Genomic DNA, 24,102 nt, shown 5'->3' with positions numbered 1-24,102 from the left:
GCACGCATTCCGGAGAACAATTTTGTTTCAAGATAACTTAAGAGTGTGGTGGATAAAATGGACCTTCAGGGATGCAGTTCACACAGATTGCAGCAGCAGCTCATTTTCATCTGTAATCAAGAACTTGACTTACTGACCTCAGTGTTCTACTAGGGTATATGGCACAAAGGCTGTCTTTAAAACTACTGGAATTAAAACAGATTTTTTTTTCAGATGTAACTCTCCTTACACTACAGATATTTCAGACATTTTTCTCTTACATTAACAAGTAGCCAATTTCACAGACTCAAATGATACAGAAGCAGTCTCTAGATTCTCCACAGCTGTGCACATAAATAATCTTATCAATCACCTCCTAACAAATGCCTGCAGGAGACGGAACACCGCCAAAATAATCACTCCAGTCTTCATAATGAGTAATAAAATCAATCTTGGCAACCAATTCAGTGTGTTGATCTGTTTGGCATAATTTCCCAGGATGGATGCAATGGGTATTATAACCTACCATAAAAAGGATAATAGCCTTTGCCCCTAAATGGGACACACATTCACTTGGTATCAATTTTCCTAAAATTGAATGGCAGTATTTGTTTTAACTAAGGGTATATCTCTAAAATGAATGTTTAATGCAAAGTCTTCATACAGCTCTCCACTGTGAATCTTGCTATATTTTGTTTTCTGATAAAAAAATAAAAATTAATATCATAGCAGTTTTCTGGACTCAGTACTTTATGGAAATGCTATTGAAGTCAATCCAGGAGTTCAATAATAAAACACATCTATCAGTGCTTTGACTAAAATAAAATGAAATAAAACTCCTAAAACCTGAATTAGAAATTTAAAACTATTAATAATAGCACTTCTAGTCACATGAATTTTTACTTTCCCAAAAAAGGAATAAAAGACAGGTTATTATTTGGACAACTATAGCCCAAATAAAAGCCACAGTAAATACAATATAAGCAATCAACTAGATTACATAAGTATCTAGATTTTTACCATTGACTTTGCATTGATAAAAATGATCTTGTTCTAAATGTACCTCAATGACTGATTGGATCATGATTGAAAATGCAATATAAGTCAAGCATATAAAACTATAAGGTACCCAGGAAAGGTCCCTCAAAGACAAAATATGTCCAACATAACCGCGTTAGTATATTAGAGTTATCTTTGGGGAAGTAAATGACTCAATGTCTAGATTTCTTTCCTCGTTGCCTCAAAATAATCTTGACTGAAACATGTTCACTAACAATAGATGTTGGGAGCAGCAAAAATGTTGGCTCATTCCATAAGTAGTCACAGGAAAAGTCTCCAGAGCCATGATAGACAAACGAAATACCCAGAAGGAAGACTGAGGTATCCACTAACGCAATGAAGTTCATACAATTATTTCAAAAAGATAATGGGAGAGTGAAATTTGTTCTCCAGAGCTGGAGTCTCTGTGCTTGGCCCTTGTTAGTAAACAGTAGTCCTTAGCAGTATGGGGAAAGAAAGGGATAGAGTAGAATAAAGAGAAGATCCAGAATTACTTAGCTCTAGAAACGTAGACACATAGTGGAGAACTCTACCTAAAGATGTGCCTTCTAAATTCAAATGCGCTCCCGGGATGTTAAAGATTACATTTAAGAAAGAAATTGTAAAAAAAATGAAGAAGAACCTGAGGGAAAGGAAGTCTAGCTATGGGCCCAAATTGGGAGTCAAGGAGGAGGGAGGCCCAAGGCCTGACATGAGTACTGATGCTATGGTGTACTTAGAAATAGGAGCCTAGCATGGCTGCCCTCTGAGAGGTCCAACAAGCAGTTCAAAGATTTAGATGCAGATATTTATACCCAAGGAATGGACAGAAGCTGGTGACCCCTGGGATTGAATTAAAGAAGAAGCTGAGAAGGATGGCTACCCTGTAGGAAGACCAGCAGTCTCAATTAAACTGGACCCCTGAAATCTCTCAGACACTGGACCACCAACCAGGTCTTCTTTCCCCATACTGCTAAGGACTACTGTTTGCTAACAAGGGCCAAGCACAGAGACTCCAGCAACAAATTTCATTCTCCCATTATCTTTTTGAAATAATTATATGAACTTCATTGTGCTAGTGGATACCTCAGTCTTCCTTCTGGATATTTCATTTGTCTATCATGGCTCTGGAGACTTTTCCTGTGACTACTTATGGAATGAGCCAACATTTTCACTGATATGTTTTAGCATACACCAGCTGATATGAGGCCCCCAACACATATACAGCAGAGAACTTCTGGGTCTGGGTTCAGTCAGAGAAGATGCACCTAACCCTTAAGAAACTGAAGGCCCCAGGGAGATTAGGAGGTCTGGTGGTGATGGAGAGACATCCTCATGGAGACGAAGGTGGTAGGTAAGGAGGTATGGAATGTGAAACAGTTAGCAGGTGGACCTGGAGGGGGATAAAATCTGGAGTGTAAAAAAAGATTAAATTAAACTAGAAAAAAAAATTAAAAGGAATGAAATTATGTTCTGTGAATTGAAGGTGATTTTTACCCAAAAGCTTTTGCTAAGGCATTCACTTCTATTAAACAAACCTCAAGGAAGTGACAGAAGATGTACACAAACTGAACACAAATACTTACAAATGCTTACAGGTGACGAAGACTTGGATGACACAGTTTTACACAATATAGTAGCGTAAATAAATTTGCATTAAATGCTTAATCTTTCATTTGACACCACGGGATTCTCACTCATCTTTGTTAAAAATATTTTCTTCAGAAGACTTCACTACAATTTGAATAATATGCAAAGAAAAGTTATCATTCAAAGTATAAATTAATTAGTAGAATGTAGAAGGAAAAATATGGACAGAACTCTTTTATCCATTCAAATGCATATTATGACTGCACTCAGTATGTATAAAATAAAAATTTTAAAATACAGTCCAAGACTCAAAAAACATAATGAAAAATATTCTAGACAGATCACCAAATACTTTATATTTCAATTTACAGTTTTTATTTCCAAAATCATTTTCTGTGGATGTTCATAATCTCTGGGATTTTTAAATTAGCTATAACATAAGGATATATAGCTTCTAAGTGTAATGAATAAACACCTAGAATTCTTTTTAAAAATTATTACAGACAACTGAATTGAAAGTGTACTGTCATAATGTATTTATCAGAGTAATAATCCTCTACATGATATTTTAAGTGAATGTGTCATTGAGGTGAAAGGTAAGTCATGAGACACCAGATGGAGTACGTATGTGACGGAGCAGGCACACTGTCTTTCTTTTTTATCACTCAGCTGAAGGTAAAGTGAATTATCACAGATTCAGACACAACTTTCAACAGATTCAAATCCTAAGCATGGAGTGTATAAATGAAAGTGTATTTTACTTATGCTTTAGAAACTCTCCTCTCCCTCTCTCCCTCCCCCTCTTTTTCTCCCTTCTCTCCCTTTCTCCCTTCCCCTTTGCCTCCGAGTCTCTCATCTTTGCCTGAGTATTCAGGTTTCACCTAGGTTACTCACAACCATGAACTTAAAAGGAATAAGACATTTGACAAATAGAACCAACTAGAGAGAAGACAACCATTTAAAGATTGGGGTTGCTGTATACATTGCATACGGGTGGGAATGAAGAATTTCCAATTCAACACATGGTGGCTTCAGAGTTGAAATGGAAAGAAGGATCAGAGTTACTGAGGAAAGTAAAAGAAAGGGGTTAACCTCTAACCTGTGTTGTAAAGGAACAACAGTAAGCATCCATGTTCATTCCAGGGAGAGAAAGCAAGGAAGAAAAGGCAGGATTTACACATAGCTTACCTTTTGACTACTTCCTCCCCATTCCAGCAGGGCCTTCCTTCAGGGGCAGCCAATTCATTAACACAAAGCTGGTCAGCCAGGCCACCATAGAAGGACCTGTGCAGCCTAAGGCTATTGATGAATTCTCTGAAAGAAAAAACAAAAGAAAAACAAACAAAAACAAAACATGTAAAATCCACACAGAAGAGCTGCATGAATATTACCACACATAATTTATAGAAAGCTATAGTTAACTTATGTTCATGCTTCATATACTTTTCTAACAATAGGTAAAAATTCAAGATTTCTATGCTAATATATAAATTTATCTTTAGAATAGAAAGTTTTCACTAGCTATGAATCTTATTTTAAAGACAGACATTATTAAATACCATGCACCTACACACACACACACACACACACACACAAACACACAGGCACACACACACACACACACACACACACACACTTTATTCAGCCTCCTTAAGCTGCTCCCTAGCTATTGGCATCTAAACACATTAACACTCTTTATTTTCTATTTCAAGTGGAAAATGTGATACACCTACAACTCCCTAATGGATTGCCTATTGAATAAAGGTTTAGTCAACTTATATCACATTTCTGAGTCTTTGGTAACAAATAATACAAAGTAGTATGTTTTACTACTCAAACCCTAGATATATAAAATATTAAAATAAAATTTAATGGAGTGAAGACTATTTGTGTATCAAGTAAGGTTTTGTTTTGTTTTCTTGATTCACATCCTATTCTCCTGCCCCTGAGGATTATAGAAGGGAAAAATTCAATGATAATGAAGGATTTTGCATTTTTTGCTTAAAAGGCCAAAACTTTTGAGTTTTAAAATTAGGACTTGGAAGGACAAACAATGTTTGCCTTGCAAATTCAAGGGCTGGTGATAACCAAAATTCATAAAACATAGGCAACTGTGATGGCCTTCTGTAATCTAAACACATAGGAAGCAGAGACAGAATACCTCAGAGGCAAGCTTCTGGAATAGCCGCAATCAGTGAGCTCTGGCTTTAGCAAGAATGGAGCTATAATGGAGAAAGACTCCAACTTCATTTCCACACCTCCCATGTACATATGTACATAAATGAGTACCTACATACATAAGACTGTAATACACATACTTGACACACATACACAATCAAAAATTAATGTGTAAAGTAAGAACTTTAGTATAATTTCTAGCGAAGATCATTAAGTGACATCATTCACTGATATATACAAGGAAGGAGGGAACAGCATTTCCTTAGTGTCCCACCCCATACTTACAGTCACTTTTACCCTGTTCAATGTCTTCATCTTTTCTGACACACTCCCAAGCCTACTGTGTATTTGTAGTGTGTGTGTGTATGTTGTATGTGAATCTGTGTGTTATGTGTGTGTTATATGTCTGTTTCTGTGTATGTTCTGTATGTGTGCTGTGTGTGTCTGTTTGTGTGTTCTCTGTGTGTGTTTTGTGTGTTATATGGGTTGTGTATGTGTTGTGTGTTTTTCTGCATGTATTTTTGTTGTGTGTGTTGTGTGTATGTTGTGTGTATTCTGTGTGTTGTATGTGTCTATCTGTTTGTTGTGTCTGTTGTACGTGTGTTGTGTGTGTTGCGTGTGTTGTATGTGTTCTCATTAAATTTTGCAGCTTCATCTTTCTCCCTGCTCTAGATAAAATATTCAAGCAGGCAGGGGTTCTTCTGTTTCTTTGTTTTGTTTTATTCTTTGCTTTGGATCTGAAGGTGCTGATGGCAACAGGAGTACATCTGATAAACTGTCATCAGAATAATAAATGACCAAATGCTAAAGAAGTAATTAGAGTATTTGGGTTGATACTTTGTGGGAATTCCCATATAGTCAAATAAGTAAAATGCTTACTTTTCAAACTTTGTAAATATAAACATCATCTTAGACTCTTGCCAACATGCAGATGTAGACCTGACAGTTCCAAATAGGGACCAGAATTCTATATTTCACAAGGGCCAGCAGATGCTGTTTATACTAGTGTATAATGAGTATAATGGACCTATGCTTTTACATAGGACACAGTGGATCTTGACAGACTGGGAGGTATGTGGGTTTTCAACCAGGAAATGGTGAACAAAGACATGGATGTTGATGGAATTTCACAGACAAGCACCATGCATTAGAAAAAAAGTGAAAGGTACTCAAAAGTAAAGGGTTGGGGGAAGGAAAAAGAAATAAAAGTCAAATAGTCATGCAAACCACAGAATGAGGAGAAACGAAAATTAGCAGTGATACAGAATATGAAATACTGAGTCAATTAAATATGGTGACAACATGTTAAAGCCTTATTTGAGAAGATAACACATACCATGACCTCAGAACATATAGAAAGCCAGCTGCAATGATGGTCAGAAGCTCCCTGCTTAGCTCCTTTCACAAGCGCCCAAAGTAATATGCAGACCATTGAGGAAGGAGAGTCATCAATAGATTTAGTCAGATATGGACCTTGCAAGTTATACTGATCCCCCAGGTAAAATGCTCCAACTGCTACAACACTATGACACTTATGGCTATGGGAATAATAAGTCATTTTCTGATTGGGTTGAGGTCTCCTCCACAGTAGGAATTTTTGTAGGAACCTGATGTGTGTGGAGGGGAGAAATTTGGGAGCCAGAGGTGTAGAGGATCGCAAGAGAGCATGGTCCACAGACGTCAACTTAACAGGGACCATAGGGGCACACAGAGACCAAAATGGACTCTGCGTGGCCCTCATTCACTAAGTTCTCTATATATTTGATATAGTTGTTAGCTTGATGTTTTTTTGCAGGACTTGCTAACAGTGGGAATAAGGAATAACTCTGACTCTTTCATCTTGTGCTGGCAAGTAAGTGCCTTTTTCTCCTACTGGGTTTCTCAGCCATGATATGAGGGTTTGATCCTTGATCCTAGTATTCTATAAGGCTCTTTTGGTGGATATTCCTAGGAGACCTACTCTTTTCAGAAGGGAAATAGATGAGGGATGGGTCTGGGTGTAATGACTATTCCTGGTTGTCAACTTGACTATATCTGGAAAAAACTACAATCCAGAAATAGAGAGCATATAAGTTGTTAGTCAACTAATGACTAATTTGGGTTCCACCTATGTCCCTGGTAGGGCATATCTGGAAGATGCAGGCTTTTACCCAGATCTTGACATGGAGATCTTGAGGCATAGTGAGCATGAAAAGTTTAGGCCCAAGCAAAGTAGTACACACCTTTAATCCCAGGAGACTGAGGCAAGCAGATCTCTGAGTTCAAGGTCAAAGGACAAAGCAAGTTCCAGATTCAGGTATGGTGGTACACACTTTTTATATGGGCCACACCTTTGCTGGAGGCCTGTATAAGGATACTGGAAGAAGGAATATTCGCTCTTTTTCACCTGCTTGCACTTACTTGCCAGCACATCTGTTGAAACTTACTTCTTCAGGATTCCAGATTATGCAGAGGACCAGGTGAAACAATTAGCTTTGTGGGACTGAGCAACTACTAGATTGTTGGACTTTCTGTTCACTGCTCTTCATTATCATATTAGTTGAACTACAGACTATAAGTCAGTACAATACATTCCCTTAATACATAGAGACATTCCATAGGTTCCGTAACTCTAGAGAACCCCGACTAATACAGAGAGGGAAGGTGGGATGAGGGGGAGGGGGAGGAATAGAGGAAGGTTAAACTGCAGTCAGTATGGTCAGTATGTATTGAAAACAAAATAATCAAAATAAATAAATAAAATTTTAAAGTGTATAATTTGGTTTTATGATTTCAAAATATTAAAGTGGATCTTCCTTGCTCACTGACTCCTTTGGGGCATGCCATGCTACCCTGAGCTGTCTGCTGTCCCTATTGTATCTCTATTCTGCCCTCACTTGTATGTTCACCTTCACTGGACCTGTGTCTTCTGAATCTTACAGATGTGTAGATCAGGATTCATACAACCCATGGATACCCATCAGAGGCTTACCACAGTAGGACAAAGTTAAGTCCCCTCCCAATACCTACTACAACAGGAACATCCTGAGACCAAGGCAATCTAGTTGGTTAAAAGCAATTGAAAGAACACAACCAACAAAAGCCAGGGTAAAGGACACCTTCAGAGCACAGTAACCCCACTACAGCAAGTCCTGAATATCCTCCACAACTGAAGCACAAGAAAATGAGCTTAAATCCAATTTTAAAAAGATGATAGATGCCTTTAAAGAGAAAATGAATAACTCCTTTAGAGAGGTGCAGAAAAATAAAATCAAATAAGTAGAGGTCTTTAATGAAGAAAAAATAAATCCCTTAAAGATATACTGGAAAATGTAATTAAACTGGTGACAGAAATAAATAAAATTGTGCAAGACCTGAAAGTGGAAATAGAAGCAATAAAGAAAACACAAACTGAGGGAATCCTAGAGATGAAAAACCTAGGGATGAGAACAGCAATAACAAATGTAACCATCACAAGAGAATACAGGAGATGGGAGAGAATCTCAGATGCAGGACATACATCACTCAAAAAAAATGTTAAATCTAAAAAATTACTGACAAAAACATCTAGAAAATCTGGAATACCATGAAAATACTAATCAAAGAATAATACACATAGAAGATGCTTAAGCATCCCAGATCTAAGGCACAGAAAATATTTTCAACAAAATCATTGAAGAAAATTTTCCAAAACTAAAGAAAGATACCTATAAACATACAAGAAGCTAATAGAACACCAATTAGACTGGATCAGAGTAGAAAATACTTTCTCCACAAAATAAGCAAAACATAAAATTTATAGAACAAAGAAAGAATATTAAAATTGGCAAGGTGAAAAGGCCAGGTAGCATACAAAGGCAGACCTATAAGAATCACCTTTGACTTCTTGAGAGACTCTGAAAATTAAAAGAGACCCACTTCTCTTATCAACATTGATCCAAAAATATTTAATAAAATACTCCCAGACTGAATCCAGAAACATATCAAAAACATCATCTTCATGATCAAGCAGGCTTCATCCCAGGGATGCAGGCATGTCTCAATACTGGAAAATTCAACCTTGAAATCTATCATATAAACAAACTGAAAGAAAAAAGTCACATGATCATCTTATTAAACACTGAACAGCCTTTGACAAAATCCAACACCCCTTCATGTTAAAAGTATTAAAGACATCAAAGCAATATACAACAAGCCAATAGCCAACATTAAACTAATTAGAGAGAAGCTTAAAGCAATTCCAGTAAAATCAGGGACAAGACAAGATTGTCTCTCTCCCTATCTATTCAATATAGTACTTGAAGTTCTAGCCAGAGCAATAAGACAACTAAAAGAGATCAAGGGAATACAACACAGAAAGGAAGAATTCAAAGTATTGCTATTTGTGGATGATATGCTAGTATACATGAGTGACCACAAGATTTCTACCAGAAAACTCCTACAGCTGATAAACACTTACAGCAAAGTGGATAGATGCAAAACTAACTCAAAGAAATCAATAGCCCTCCTTCATACCATTTTATTTCATTTGGTAAAGAGGCCAAGAAAGAAATTAGAGAAACAAGCCCCTTCACAATAGCCAAAAATAATATAAAATATCTTGATATAACTCTAACTAAGCAAGTGAAAGATCTGTATGACAATAACTTCAAGTCCCTGAAGAAAATAATTGAAGAAGACACCTGAAGATGGAAAAAAATTATCATTTTCATGGACAGGTAAGATTAACATAATGAAAATTGCCATCTTACCAAAAGCAATCTACAGATTCAATGTGATCCCCATCAAAATGTCAACATAATTTTTATAGATCTTGAAAGAGCAATTCTCAACTTGATATGTTAAAACAAAAAACCCATAATAGCCAAAACAATCCTGACAATAAGAGATTCTAGTAGAATCACTGTCCCTGATCTCAAGCTGTACTACAGAACAATAGTGTTAAAAATTGCATGGTGTTGGTATAGATACAGATACTTTGCTCAGGAATCAAATCAAACACCCAGAAATAAACCCACATACCTATGGACACTTGTTTGTTTGTTTTTTTTGTGTGTGTTGTTTTGTTTCTTGTTTTTATAAAGAAGTCAAAAGTATACAGTAGAAAAAAGAAAGCATCTTTAATAAATTTTACTGGTCTAACTGGTTAATAACCTTAACATAAAACCGGATAGACTGAGGCTAATAGAAGAGAAAGTGGAAAATTCTCTTGAACTGATTAGTACAGGAGAAAGTTTCTGAAACAGAACCAATGTCTCAGGCTCTAAGATCAATAATTGATAAGTGGGACCTCTTGAAACTTAGAAGCTTCAGTAAGGCAAAGGATACTGTCCATAGGAGAAAAATGGCAGACTACAGATAGTATATAGTAGATATTAAATAGTAGATAGTAGATAGGGAAAGGATTTTCATCAACCCTACATCTGACAGAGGATGAATATTCAAAATTTATAAAGAAGTTAGACACGAACAACCCAAATAACCCAATTTTAAAAATGAGGTACAGAGCTAATCAGTGAATTCTCAACAGAGGAATATTCAATGGCCAAGAAGCACTTTAAAAATATGTTCAAAGTACTTAGTCATCAGCGAAATGCAAAACAAAGCAATGGATATCACATCCTGGTGAGGATGTGGAGAAAGGGAAACACAATGGAGTACTGTTCAGCTATTAAAAACAAAGATATCATGAATTTTTCAGACAAATGGATTGAATTTGAGAATATCATCCTGAGTGAGGTCACCAAGACCCAAAAGGACATTCATGGTATATACTCACGTATAAGTGGATATTAGCCAAAAAGTACAGGATACTCATGCTGTACTCCGCAGACTCAAAGAGGCAAACAAGAAGCAAGGCACAAGCTTGACTCTCTCTTAGAAGAGGGAATAATAGTCATAAGAGGCAGATCAAAGGAGGAAACTGGGTGGGAGATGGGATGGGGAGCAGAATGGGGGGGGTGCTTTAGGATCAGGTGTGGGGAGGGACAGGAGAGATGGCCAGATAGCCATAAGAATGAATGGAAATCTGAAAGTGACAGAGATGGGGAGGTGAGGGGCATCTCCAGGACCTGGCAGAGATCTGTGATAAGGGAGGCTCCCAAGAATCAATGGTGCTGAACTTAACTGTGACTCAGCACTAAGGATATGAAATTTGAAGGGTCCATCTCCTGTAGCCAGGCAGGATCACCAGTGGAGCGATAAGGATACAAACTCAACCACCAAACTTTCAACCACAAATTTATTCTATAAGACATGCACAAACAGGAACAGGGAATGGAGCAGAGACTGTAGACCAAGTATTCAAAGACATGAACCTATGGGGGCCATCTTCATTTAAACTATGAGATATTATCAAGATATGGATAGATAGATAGATAGATAGATAGATAGATAGATAGATGATAGATAGATTAAAAGATAGATAAGATTGTAAAATAATAAAAAATATATTATTCTAAAATGCAGTTTCACTCAGTGTCTAGAGAGTACATTAGCTACAAAGAAAGGAGGAGCAAATGAATGAAACAAATGAATGGATGAAGGAGAAACAGACAATATAATTGAGCTGGTTGGAAATAAATACTAGTGGACAAATTTATAGTCAGAAATTGTAACTGCTACATAACCAATTGAAATTGGACTTCCTGGATTGAATGTAAAGTGAGTCCATAGTCTGACGTGTTAGGGCAAACATTGATGGTGGTTTAGGGGAGGTCATGAAAGCATTAGAAAATGGGATCATCCTAGAGGATGTGAGTCACTGGGGGTGGTCCTTGAGAACAGATGACCATACTCTCTGTTCATTCTTTTGTTCAGCAGTATGGATGTTGGCCAGCTTCCTGTTCCTGACTACATGCCTCTCTACAGTATTCTGTATCCCTCTGGAATTATAAGCCAAAAATAAAGCCTTTCTTACTTAAGTTGCTTCTGTCACAGTATTTGATCACCTGAACCATAAAGCAATCCAGACCTCTCTTCCCAGTTCAATGCTGACTATTATGCATGCGAAAAAATATTGTATTCTTGAAATTATTCTAAATTTAAATTTGCTATGGGTGTGGACAACCCATACATTTCCTTTTCTACCATCATGAAGATAATATCATTTAAAATTGGAACATAATACATGCAGTGGAAAGTTAGAAGATCTTGCTAATTATCCTTCAGTAGATATGTTGTTCATATCAGTTTTCATCTTGTCCTGGAAACACGACTAAAATATAGAAATCATATATAATTCATGTGAGCAACTGAGTTGCAATATTTAAAAGGATATGGTAAAGTGTTTCCCATCTGAGCATTTATTCAAAGTATCATCTATTGGGTCCATATAAAAATGTACAGATTCTTCTTCAAGCTTCAAACTTAACAGATGGGCAACGCCTCTAATTTTGCCTTTTCTCTTTCCCTTCAATTCATTTTCTAAGTTTTACTGAGAAGCAACATTGGAAATCAAAAATTATATAAGTGAGGTCTGGTACTTCCTCCCAGCTCCATACTCCCAGAAATAAGACTCAGACTCAAAATACATTTACAAATACTTTGGCCATATAGCTAGGTTCTCCTCTGATTAGTTAAAACTTAAAATATCCCATTTATTTTAACCTACATTCTGCCATGTGGCTGGTTATCTGTGCTCAGGTACCATGCACCTATCTTGTCACATCTTCCCAGGGAGAATCCTCTGTGTCTGGCTCTATCCCAGGATCATTTCTGTCTCCCAAATGTCCCACCTCCTATTTCTTGCCTAAGCCATAGGCCATCAGGTTTATTATTGACAGGTGACACATCCATATAGACACAAGATATTCTTTCTACAACAAATATCACTTTTGTTCTATTGAACTACAGAGTAATTTAGATTTAGAAATGTCTTATAATGGTCAGGGCATCTTTACATTCCACCTTGTAGCCTTATTCCATGCCAGCTACTCTTGCTTCTGGTCCCACACCCCAGGCTCAAATCACATTTTTTATTGAGCCATTGCATAACATACATCTGTATTGCTTGAACAAAGTTCATGCTTATGTGTTCATCACCTCCATTGTTCTATCTAGCCATTCTTCAAACTCTCATTAAAGTTCTCCACCTCTCTTTCCTCTCCATTGTGCAGTGTCTGTGGGTTCACTCTGATTCTCATCTGTGTGTTCTCCATAGCCTCTGCCCTATGATTGTCCCTATTCTGTAAATCTTCCTCCTCTAATGACGAATGTCTTCTCTCATATCAAAAGCTCTGTCTTGTCTATCATTTGTACTCAGGGCTTGGTCATTGTTTATACCCAACTCGAATGCTTGGTAAATTAGCTGTAAGTGATAACTTAGTCCTTAATAGTTTCCAGAATTGGAAATTAGAACAATGTATTTTTAAAATGATGATATTCTTAAGCTCCTAAATAGAAAAAAAAATATGTCTTTGGATTCTTTGACCCAGATGACCTACTTCTAGATTGTGAAGAATCATGACATGTTCCTAGTATACTCTCAAAATATTAGAAGTTTAGAGAGCAGGATTACTAAGTCAGAAGACTACTGAGCTGACTCATGGCAGTTCCAGGGATTGAAATGTATTCATTACCATTGAGCCTATGTAGTAAGAGCCTATGGTAACCCATAACAGATACACTGTATCATGAGTTAGAAACAAGTGAAGAAATCGCCTATTGGAGTAGCTCCCTGTCCTAGCCATATGTCACTATCACATAGAAAAAATTAACAGACACAGATGAGACTGGTGACTTGGATTAGCAAGGGAAGGGCACTAGCCAGCATGCCTGATGACCCTAGTTCAGTTCTGAGCCACACATGAACAGGGAGAACCAACTGCAAGTTGTCCTGTAATCACTTGCACTATAGCATGTGCACAATATCAATTATCAGTATCACAAATTTTCAAGGATTTGACAACTCAAGGTTTAAAAATGTTAACAAGGAAAATGCTACTATCGTTATAAAAATTTATAGAAATTACCACACTAAGAAAATATATACATTTATAGGTGCATTGCTATGATAGAAACATAGATTATAGATATAGCACTTCTTCCCATGAAAATCTGAACTTAGAATGTAGTATGTTCAGATAGGAGATCTCTCTCTCTCTCTCCCTCTCTGTCTGTCTGTCCGTCTGTCTCTGTCTATTTTGCAGCACATGAAGCAGAGAATAGAGTAAATTCTAATCTCTAGCTAATGACCAGCCTTGTGCAGTGCTGGTTCGGTAAAGATGAAAAGGTCTGTAGTACAATTGCTCATTCATAGCCTGCAGCCTTGTTTGCCCTGAGCTTACTGAAGGTGGGGGAGAAGCATGAACTAGCATAGTTATTGCTTCATTGCTTCCAATGCCCTTGAGGCCAACCATACCAGAAGGGTCACCTGATACATTGCATGTTAAAATATATAAAAGGAAATGCAACCCACCTGGGAGTTGTCCTTTGTAGTTTGTTGACATATCCATGCTCAGTTACTACTATAAAGCCAGGCAATATTTTCGATTTTTATAACACCTTTAATAACAAAAGCAACATCTTTTATTGAACAGTACTATAATTCAAAGGTAACTGAAGATCAGGTTAATTTGTCCCTCTGTAGTGTTTGCATCCTTCCTGAATTATCTAATATTGACAATCTGGTGTTTATCCTTCCTCAGATTTTTTACATGCAAATTAACAAACAGACAGACAGAGGAGGCAGAGGGGAAAGGCAGAAATATAAGAATGATTTAGTACTACAAAATTGGTACTAAGCTATTCCCATATTTGAGTGGGTATCATGAACATCTATGTCAAAAATATAGATCATTCTTAAATACATGTTGGTGTATGATATTTCATAAATTCAATATAGACTTACACAGTCTAATAAAATACTAAACTAACTTACATTATAATTTGTAAGATTGACATATGCCTCATACATCAGCTGTGAAGAGTGGTACCCCTATAGAAGTTAAACTTGGTTCATCTAGGAAACTGTGTGCTTTCAACCTGTGGCTCTAATTTGCATTTCAGTTTGCATTTTATTTAATTAGTTACTTCTAAAGTAGAGCTGTAATCTACTATCCTTATCTTGTAGTGGTTTGTTTGGTTTAAAATATTTCTATATGGTTACATGTTGTATTTCATTTCTATCTTTCTTGCTCGAGACAGTAGGGACTATTTTTAATTTTGACCAAAGCTAATTATCTGGGAAAATATTGGAAAAGAATCACGTTTTTAAATGGAGCTTTCCTCTGTGGAATGTCTCAAACCACATGTTTCTTTATTTAATGACATGTATTGATTTTTTTCTCTTACCCCTAAAGTCAGTCCACACATACTACAGAGCTTAAATTAAAAGCAGTACCTTGCCCACTGTTTGAAAAAAAAAATCTGTAGAACAAAGGTCAAATGTGCAGTTTGCTCGTTAATGGCCTGAGGCAAAGTTGAGGTTAATGTGCCACTAATGAGCAGGCTCAGTCCTGTAGAGATGTCTGACCACAGCTGTCAAACAGTGGACATTGAAAATGCCAGCCTCCAGCTCAGCAGAGGAAATATATAATTACATGCTTTGAGATAAGAACTATTTTCTCTTGCTTCTCTGAATCTATATTTAATCATTTAACTTTATTCTCACCTAAGTCATTGTACTTGATAAAATATTTTTAGATTTCTATCCCACACCAATAACAATCCTTTGTACATGCCTGAAAATAATTCAGTGTGTGCAATTTGATGAGCCAAAGGCCAGTTGAAGTCTCATTTCTTGGACTCAGAGAAATGTAATGGCGACCATATCCTGTGAAGCAATGCTTTGTAAGGCTCTGGGTGCCTCTATCACAAACTGAAATGTGATTCAAAGCTGTTAAACTGAGTATGTATGTATGTATGTATGCATGTATGCATGTATGCATGTATGTATGTATATATATGTATGTATGTAAATATATATATATATATATATATATATATATATATATATATATATATATATATATACCAGCAGACACTCCTGAGGTCTGCTCTATGAACCCTACCTGAACTCACTTCCCATCCTGGAACTGTGACCTAAGGTTCGTTCAGCATCATTTGCAGAATTTTCCCATTTTGGTTAAGTGATTCCAGGTTTGCCCTCCTCACAGGAAGTCTTCTTGTTCACCTGCCATGATTTCCCTTCATGAAAAGGCTGACAAGGATTTCTCTATACATCAAACAAGGTGATGAATTCATGGTATTAAAAGAAGCAATCAGGAAGAACTGAGAAACAGATATGGGAAGAAGGCTAGGAAATTCACAAATCTCCTTCCATGTCCCTTATAGGTGGCTGTTTTTTAGAGAGATGCTCCGTGGTCAGAATTCTCGTGTAATTTTAGATTAGCCCTGAACTGGCAGTCTACAGGCAGCTACAACAGGACAGAGATTCCTTATTTGTCAATGGCATTCAAACATCAGCATGCCATCATTCACTGTCCCAATAAGAAACATGCATTCTGAATGCATTTTCCTCTTGTGTGATTTAAAACTCACCAGGAGAAGTCAAAACTGGGCTTTCAAGTCTAAGTCATTATTCTGCATTATAAAAAAAGTGTACCTTAAAAGGCATTGATGTACTCTCCATTAGAGAGAACTTTAAACAAAAACATCATACATTTAAAAAAAATGTCCAAATGGAAAAGATTTAAAACAAATCTGACCAGAATAGAAAACTGGAGAGGGAGAGGGAGAGGGAGAGGGAGAGGGAGAGGGAGAGGGAGAGGGAGAGGGAGAGGGAGAGGGAGAGGGAGAGGGAGAGGGAGAGGGAGAGGGAGAGGGAGAGGGAGAGGGAGAGGGAGAGGGAGAGGGAGAGGGAGAGGGAGAGGGAGAATGAATTTCTTTACTACATGACTTTCATTCATTTTAATTAAAATTGCAACTAACACAGTTAATTCTGCTTACTTAAAGGAATATCTCAAGCTATTCATAATTGGGTCAAAATCAACAAGTTGAGTGAAATGGTGTATCTGCAACTCTCCTGGTTCTAATTGAAGTCATTCTACAAAGAATCATTTTGAGATATATATTTTGCCTACATGAGGGCTGGGTATTAAAGGTCTGTATATGGAACGTGTACTTGGGAACGAAGTGAAGGAAGGATTAGGAGTTAATCAGATTCCTTCACAGGCAGACAGATGGGGTGAGGAGCCATGACTAGGTAATAAAGACAAGGAACTTCCAAGATGACTAGTTTCTCCCTCCTGAGCTTCAACAAAGGCCTGGCAGCTTAAAACAATAAATAAAACAAAAAGGGATATGGTAGGCATTTTTGTCTCCCACAAGTAGGTCCTACCCTGCTGATGACCAGCCTGAATCAGAACACATTTACAAAAATATTGGGAGCCAATTGACCAATCTGTCCAAACTGACCAACCCCAAATTATGAGAATCAAACCCTTCAACAACTTTAAATACTTTCAAATAGAAACAGGATTTTCTAGGTGCCTGAGAAACCCCTCTCAATAGATAACCTGTCTGTGTGCTTGCTGCATGTGTGTGTGTGTGTGTGTGTGTGTGTGTGTGTGAGAGAGAGAGAGAGAGAGAGAGAGAGAGAGAGAGAGAGAGAGAGAGAGAGAGAGAGATCTTGTGTGTGAGTTTTTCCTCAACCCTTACTTCACCAGTAGATTCTGTCTTCTGTGTTCTAGAGTTTCCCCACTGCTACCTTCGTATTTGAGATGTTTCCTTCCAGTTAATTCTTTAACTTGCAGAAAAGAAAAAAAAATCCTGATCAAGACCCCTGTACAATAACTTGAATGAGTATATTTGTGTAAGTGGAAGTCTAAGGTAAAAAGAAACAGTGCATTCTGATTGTTGTTCTCTATTTATTTTATTTGACTTTCAGAATAAAAAGTAGAAGAAAAGACTTAGTCAATGTTTCCCCTACAGAGAAGACAGGCGAAGTTATCCAGATTCATTTCCTCAACACTGAGCTGGTTAGAACATTACCCGCAGTCCAAGTATAGAGCATTTCAGGTTTGCCTGACCTGAGAGCCACCTCTTCTCTATCACATAGCTACTTAAATCGACCAGAAGGAATTGACTGGTACCATGTCTGTCTCATCTGTCAGCTATATACCCACAACCCATGTTCCAATCAGGTCAATGAGGACAATTCTGACCTTGCCAGTGAAGTATAATAGTCAGAAAGTTTCAGATGGTTAATCAGAGAATATTGCTCGGAGGCAAGGAGTGCAGGAGTTCTTAGACTTGAATGTAGCCCTGTTAGTCACGGTAGCCTATCCCATCACTTGGGAGGCTGAGAATGATGAATTTACATCTCAGACTATCCTAAGCTTCATGACAAAACCCTCTCTTGAACAAATTGGAGTTATTTGTGCCAGCCCTTCAAAAAGTAGCTAGAAGCCACACAGAAATGATTCTTACCCACAGCAATCTGAAACCGTGTTCAAACCTCTTATATTCTGTGTCTTATATTTGTTTCAGATACAGGCATATCACCCCTTAAGATTGAGGTGTTGCAGCCAATGGCAGGGACTATAAATGGCCTGCTTGGCAGGATTGAAGACAGACAAAAGAGACATTTGTGCTCTTCTTCTTTGCACTCAGAGGTTTAAAACAAGGGACCCCATGAAGTTATCATTTCCCCCAGGGATTTTCTGTTGGAAAAAGAAAAGGATGAAGCTAATTTCTTGAATTGGGGTGTCTCACTGAACATGATGAAATTCACTGATTCATCTAGCATGGTTGGCCAAGAAGCTTTAGGGCTTTGCCTGCCTTGTAGCTGCAGTGCTGGGGTTACAAGTACTAGCCCTATCCTCAAGTTCTCTGACCTGCTGAGTTCTGGGGATCAAAACACAAGACCTCACATGCTTGGCTGCAGTCATGTTACCCACTGAGCTACCTTCTCAGCTCAATTTACTTACATCTGGGGATATAGCATTTTCCATCAAATCCTGAGTAGTCAGTCCTTTCTTTTATTGGTAAAATTTTAACAATAATCGTCATGACTTAGGAAATGAAAAGCTAGACTGGATAACAATGTTCCCTCTTAGAATTAGAAGGAAGTTAATGAAATACTTTCTCTGAAATCATCTGTTAATCAGCAGACTGTTTTCTTCTTTCTTTTTTCATGTTTTCATTTCTCCATTGTTATATAACATTCCTTATTATATATATAACAACATTATTTTTTCAGATTGGGAGCAATATTTACTTGATAAAAATTCACACTTGCATTTTCAAGAGCTCTCTAATTTTTAGTTCAAACACTTCTGTCCTTGAACTCTACTTTAAAGATGAATAGATCTGTAATTAAAGCCATTTAGATAGAGTATGATACGAATCTTTAGCATGGTCACTATTTCGACCTTACTTGTCATTTTAGAAAGTATTGGCCGTAATTGTCATATGTGACCCAAACATTATTTTATTCCTGTTTCTGATGGGTATCAGAATGGAAGAGTTTGGGCAGGGAGGGAAAATTCAGGAGAAGACAGAGATGGGCTCCTGGGGTAGCATGTTTGAGGGAAAACTTATTACTGGCTAAGTCAGAAGAATAAAGAGATAACAGCTTGTTGTGGGCTTCAGCAGAGTTCGGGCCCTAGCAAAAGGAAACAGAGTCCTAGTGGCAGATGTGGGATCTCCTTTTTTCTAACTTCCTAAGGAAGGGAGGCTTTGGAACACAAGCCTGCAATCAGGCTCTCTGATTTACAAGCAGGAGGCAGGGAAGGGGTGTAGATCAAGATGTGGGACCAATATTCCATTTGATCACATTTTTGAAGTAAAATCACTTTCCCAGGTGAGATTATGGCACCAGATGTTACCTAGGAACTGACAGTGTCCTGGTAGGTGGCTATTTGGTTCATTTGTGGGAGTCAGGGGGGCTGTACAGTACTGTAGCCTGAGCGACAACTAGAGTCTAATATTACATTCTTACACACAAGACATCAGTGAACAGGGTTGAATATGAGTAACCATTGTACTCAGGTATGACATCGAGAACACCTGATGGAAATTAAAGCTCTCTATTCTTCTGGTATATTTATTCCTATGTGAGTGTTTACACTGAAATTGGCTTTAAGTGAAAACTGTATACAAGGTCGAATAAGAAGATGGTTATCAATCCTTTGAGCCTGTTCAATTTACAAGATCCCAAAGTTGTAATATTTGATTTATAACAAGATTCTTGGTAGTAGAAGGTAAAACCAATACAGTAAGAGAAGAGCCATAGTCCTATTGATTTCAAAACATCACCAAAGAGGAGTCATATGTTTTTAGAAAGAGGCTTGACAGATCTATTAACTCTACAAATGTGAGTCTACACAGGAAGAATCAGCCCTCACCTTCCTTCCAAACCTGATTTGTTTCATTTCCAGGGAAACAAACCAACTGTGATTCTGAGGACACTGGGAAGTACCACTCTGATCTCTTAGAGGAGAGGTGGAAGGTTAGTGAATAGGTAAGAAAATTTTAATAGCTTTAAATAACAAAAATAATATTTAATAATAATAAATAATATTTAAAGTTTAAAGAATAATAAGTAGGGCTCTCTATCAAAGGATACAGTCTTATTCTAGACACTTTGGATACATTTATTGTATTGTTTTAAAGACAGTTGGGAAAATTGCAACTTTGTTATCTCCTTTAGACAGGCAATAGAAGCCAATGCTGTCATATAATCCTTTGTCTCTTCCTGTTTTCCCTTTTCCTGCTGAAGGACTGTGTCTTAGAATGTTGCAATGACAGTTGACAGATGTACAGTGTTAGAAATACTGTTTACCATGCCAAACAAAGTAGAACAGAGAGCTTGGATGTTTGGATGATCAAGATGCTTCAAATACAAACAATATTTAGTGTGGAAAATACATGAGAATTTAGTTGGAATTTCTTTTCAACACTGCAGTTGTTTGTTGACTTTCTGAGGAAACTGAAGAGAAGGAAGATCCATATCTTTGACACGAAGAAAGAAGGGAAAGGAAGGAAAGAGGAAGGAAGGACAAAGGAGGAAAGGAAGAAGAAAGAAAAAAAGAAAGAACTTTCAGGTGTGTCATTTGGCAAGAATTTCATTCCCAGTTTGGTTTGCTTGCAGAGGGATATTTTGAGCCTTATAAATGAAATAACTCAACAGTTACATTATAAACACCATTGAAAGTCCCAGGTATATCTAAGAAACCTGTTACTTGGAAACAGAGGCTTGGAGAGTTTGAAAACTGTCCAATGTAAAGAACAGTTTTCCTATAGTTTGAAGTATAATTTTTTATTCTTTCTATGGTTTGAAATATGTAAAACATTATTCTTATTAATTGTATCCTAAACATGACAAGTGCATTATATATATATATGTATATATATATATATATATTCTTTATTACATCTTTTCCTCAATTACATTTCCAATGCTATCCCAAAAGTCCCCCAGACCCTTCCCTACCCACCCATTCCCATTTTTTTTTTTGGCCCTGGCATTCCCCTGTACTGGGGCATATAAAGTTTGCATGTCCAATGGGCCTCTCTTTCCAGTGATGGCCGACTAGGCCATCTTTTGATACATATGCAGCTAGAGTCAAGAGCTCCGGGGTACTGGTTAGTTCATAATGTTGTTCCACCCATAGGGTTGCCGATCCCTTCAGCTCCTTGGGTACTTTCTCCAGCTCCTCCATTGGGGGCCCTGTGATCCATTCACTAGCTGACTGTGAGCATCCACTTCTGTGTTTGGCAGGCCCCAGCATTGTCTCACAAGAGACAGCTATATCTGGGTCCTTTCAGCAAAATCTTGCTAGTGAATGCAATGGTGTCAGCATTTGGATGCTGATCATGGGATGGATCTCTGGATATGGCAGTCTCTAGATGGTCACTATGCCCCTCCTTAGAATTGGGAACAGAACACCCATGGAAGGAGTTACAGAGACAAAGTTTGGAGCTGTGAAGAAAGGATGGGCAAGTGCATTATTATAGACCCCTAAATGGACACTGTGAACAATGCTTTGGGGAACATCAACAGAACATGAAAATGTTAGAGTATTTGTGATGTTCCTTGAAATAAGTCAATGGTCCACCCAAACAAACTATGAGAGTTCTAACTTATTAAGTAGAGCTTCATAGTTTTCTTCAAATTTCAGTTCTTATGGGGACGGAAGGAGGAAGAAGAGGAGGAGGAGGAAAAGGAAAAAAAAAGAACCCTACTAGATATTAAGCCTGTATATGCATAGTCACATCAAAGACCTATCCTAATTTTATTGTAGATCCACATCAACTACTGGACACTATTTCTCTCATTTCAGGACCACAGGTGTTCAGTGCCAGCATAGTTACCTGTGACGAATAAGATGTCCTCATGCAATGGCTTGAAGTCTCCCATGAGTGTAGAGAAAATAAAAAATGGTTCCTTTTGGAAAAGACATTTTTTTTTTAATATTAGTTTCAGGTGGAGCAAATTGCTTTCCAACGCAGCAAACTCTTCCTGTGTTTGTTTATAAGCCTTCTTTTCTCTGGGAATGCTTTATCAGTTCTCAGTGGGATACATGATCCCCAAAGGTTAAAAAGCAGGAGCCTAAACTTTTGCCATATGTTTGTTGTGCCTTCTGGCTTTAGGTGTTTCCTGTGGGGCTGGGGTTTGACCCCCTGCAGGCCCCCATCCTCATTACTCATGTAGGTCTTGACTTTAGCCTGGTTGTCACTTTGTTCCCTCGGTGCCCGCTCTAGCCTCACCTCTGGCACCCTATCCAAAGCTCTGCTGTGGCCTGGCTTGCCCTGGAAGCACTTATGCTGTGGCACCACTTACTAAGCACTGTTTCAAATTAAACAAAAGTTTTCTCACTCAAGGGAGCATGACCTTCATTTTACTAAATTAAACTTTCGGGTAATAAATAATAAGCCACCTCACAGGACTTACTTCCTTTTAGGAAACAGATTGTAAAGTGCTCTCTTTATTATTAGAAGAGATAGTAAATTCCCAGTTCCCTTTTCTCTGACCTGTGTATATGTTCATCCGCAGAATATTTACATTGCCAATTCATCATTCAGCCAAGTGTATCACAAGATGGATTTAACACTTAAAAAAAAAAATCATATACAGCCAGTGTGCTATGTAGGATTATTTATTTAATTAACTAATAAAGTATTACACTAGGGGTTCAGTAATTATAAACTCATGTATTCTAAGTAACTGACCCACTTAGTGTGAATCTATTCTATTTATCTTGATAATAAACATAATAAGATTTATTAAGTGAGTATGCGTATTATTTTCTCCACATCTAATTGATATAGGCGTATGTACGTATTGGCTGGATAGATATGACTTTAGTTAACAATGGCATTCTCAAACATCAAATGTACACCATGTTCAAATTATTCCATTCCTACATGGGCACCAAAATCTGCAGGATACTAAATATCTTATTTGTTTGTTAATCATCTAGGATAGTCTCTCTCACCCAAACAAACAGGGTACATATAACCAATCTCTTCATCATGTGTTCTGCATTGAGAAACTTGGGTAATTGGAAAGCGTGCTGGCGAACAGATGGGACCCTGGTGTTGAGGCTGTGTCTTAATTTATTGTCCTGGGGTTTTCCTAATTACCCACTTAATTGGCACAGCCACACCACTTTGAAATAATAATGTACAGCTAATTATCACTGACTTAAGCTGCTTAATCGCTTACTCTTACCAGCTAACTTCAAGAAATCAGGCCGGGAACAGGAAGTGCCACGGGGAAAATCGCTCTGCCTGGGATGCTTAGACAACTATGTGGGTCCAGCATCCCTTGGAGCTGTGCTGATTTGGTTTCCGACCAAAGGAGAAAATGGTGACAACTTTCCAGCTGATTAAAGGAAGGGTCACCTTTCTTTCCTTCCATGGCAATGGAGAACCCTGTAACCAGTTCATATCAAACTTCCAGGGTTCAGTTAGCTCAGCTTTTTGGTAATAGACTGAGCCCATGCAAGTACATCTCCAAAAACGAAATAAAATCCCACTCCACAGCCTAATTCTGTTCTTTCCCATAGACAGATTTACACAGCCCATAAAGAACCTTAGCACAATTGTTACATAGAGATATATTTAATAAGCAAATTGTTCTCTGTCAGACGTTAGAACAGAGAAAGCACATAAATGTATCAGGAGAGGATTTGTTGTTGTTTTTAATGAATATAGAAGAGAAAGGACAGGGGAGAAAATTGATTATAATTTTGGACTATGAAGTATAGTTATTTAAAAGTTGGTGCTCCCTTAATTTGTATTTGTTCTGTATTTATCCTGGATGCTTTTTACAACTTCAGACATCTTTAGATCAGATTCCCTAGACCCAAGGCCTGGGACCAGAAATGGATATGGACAGGGGGTAAGAGAAATGATGTTCTATGAGAA

The 24,102-nt window shown here is 37.6% G+C and overlaps 1 protein-coding gene across 1 annotated transcript in view; it reads right to left on the bottom strand.

Annotated features, from left to right (window-relative positions):
• Gpc5 (glypican 5) overlaps positions 1-24,102 on the bottom strand; it is a 1,376,768-nt gene that overhangs the window by 1,030,073 nt on the left and 322,593 nt on the right. Inside the window, exon 5 of the mRNA XM_021182017.2 lies at positions 3,796-3,921. Within this exon, the coding sequence (XP_021037676.1) occupies positions 3,796-3,921 (126 nt within the window). The remainder of the gene's footprint in view (positions 1-3,795; positions 3,922-24,102) is intronic.

The sequence above is a fragment of the Mus caroli genome, unplaced genomic scaffold, assembly GCF_978045245.1.
Source record: "Mus caroli unplaced genomic scaffold, Mus_caroli_1 scaffold_12, whole genome shotgun sequence".
Classification (NCBI taxonomy): domain Eukaryota; kingdom Metazoa; phylum Chordata; class Mammalia; order Rodentia; family Muridae; genus Mus; species Mus caroli.
This window is presented reverse-complemented; position numbering and strand designations above follow the sequence as displayed.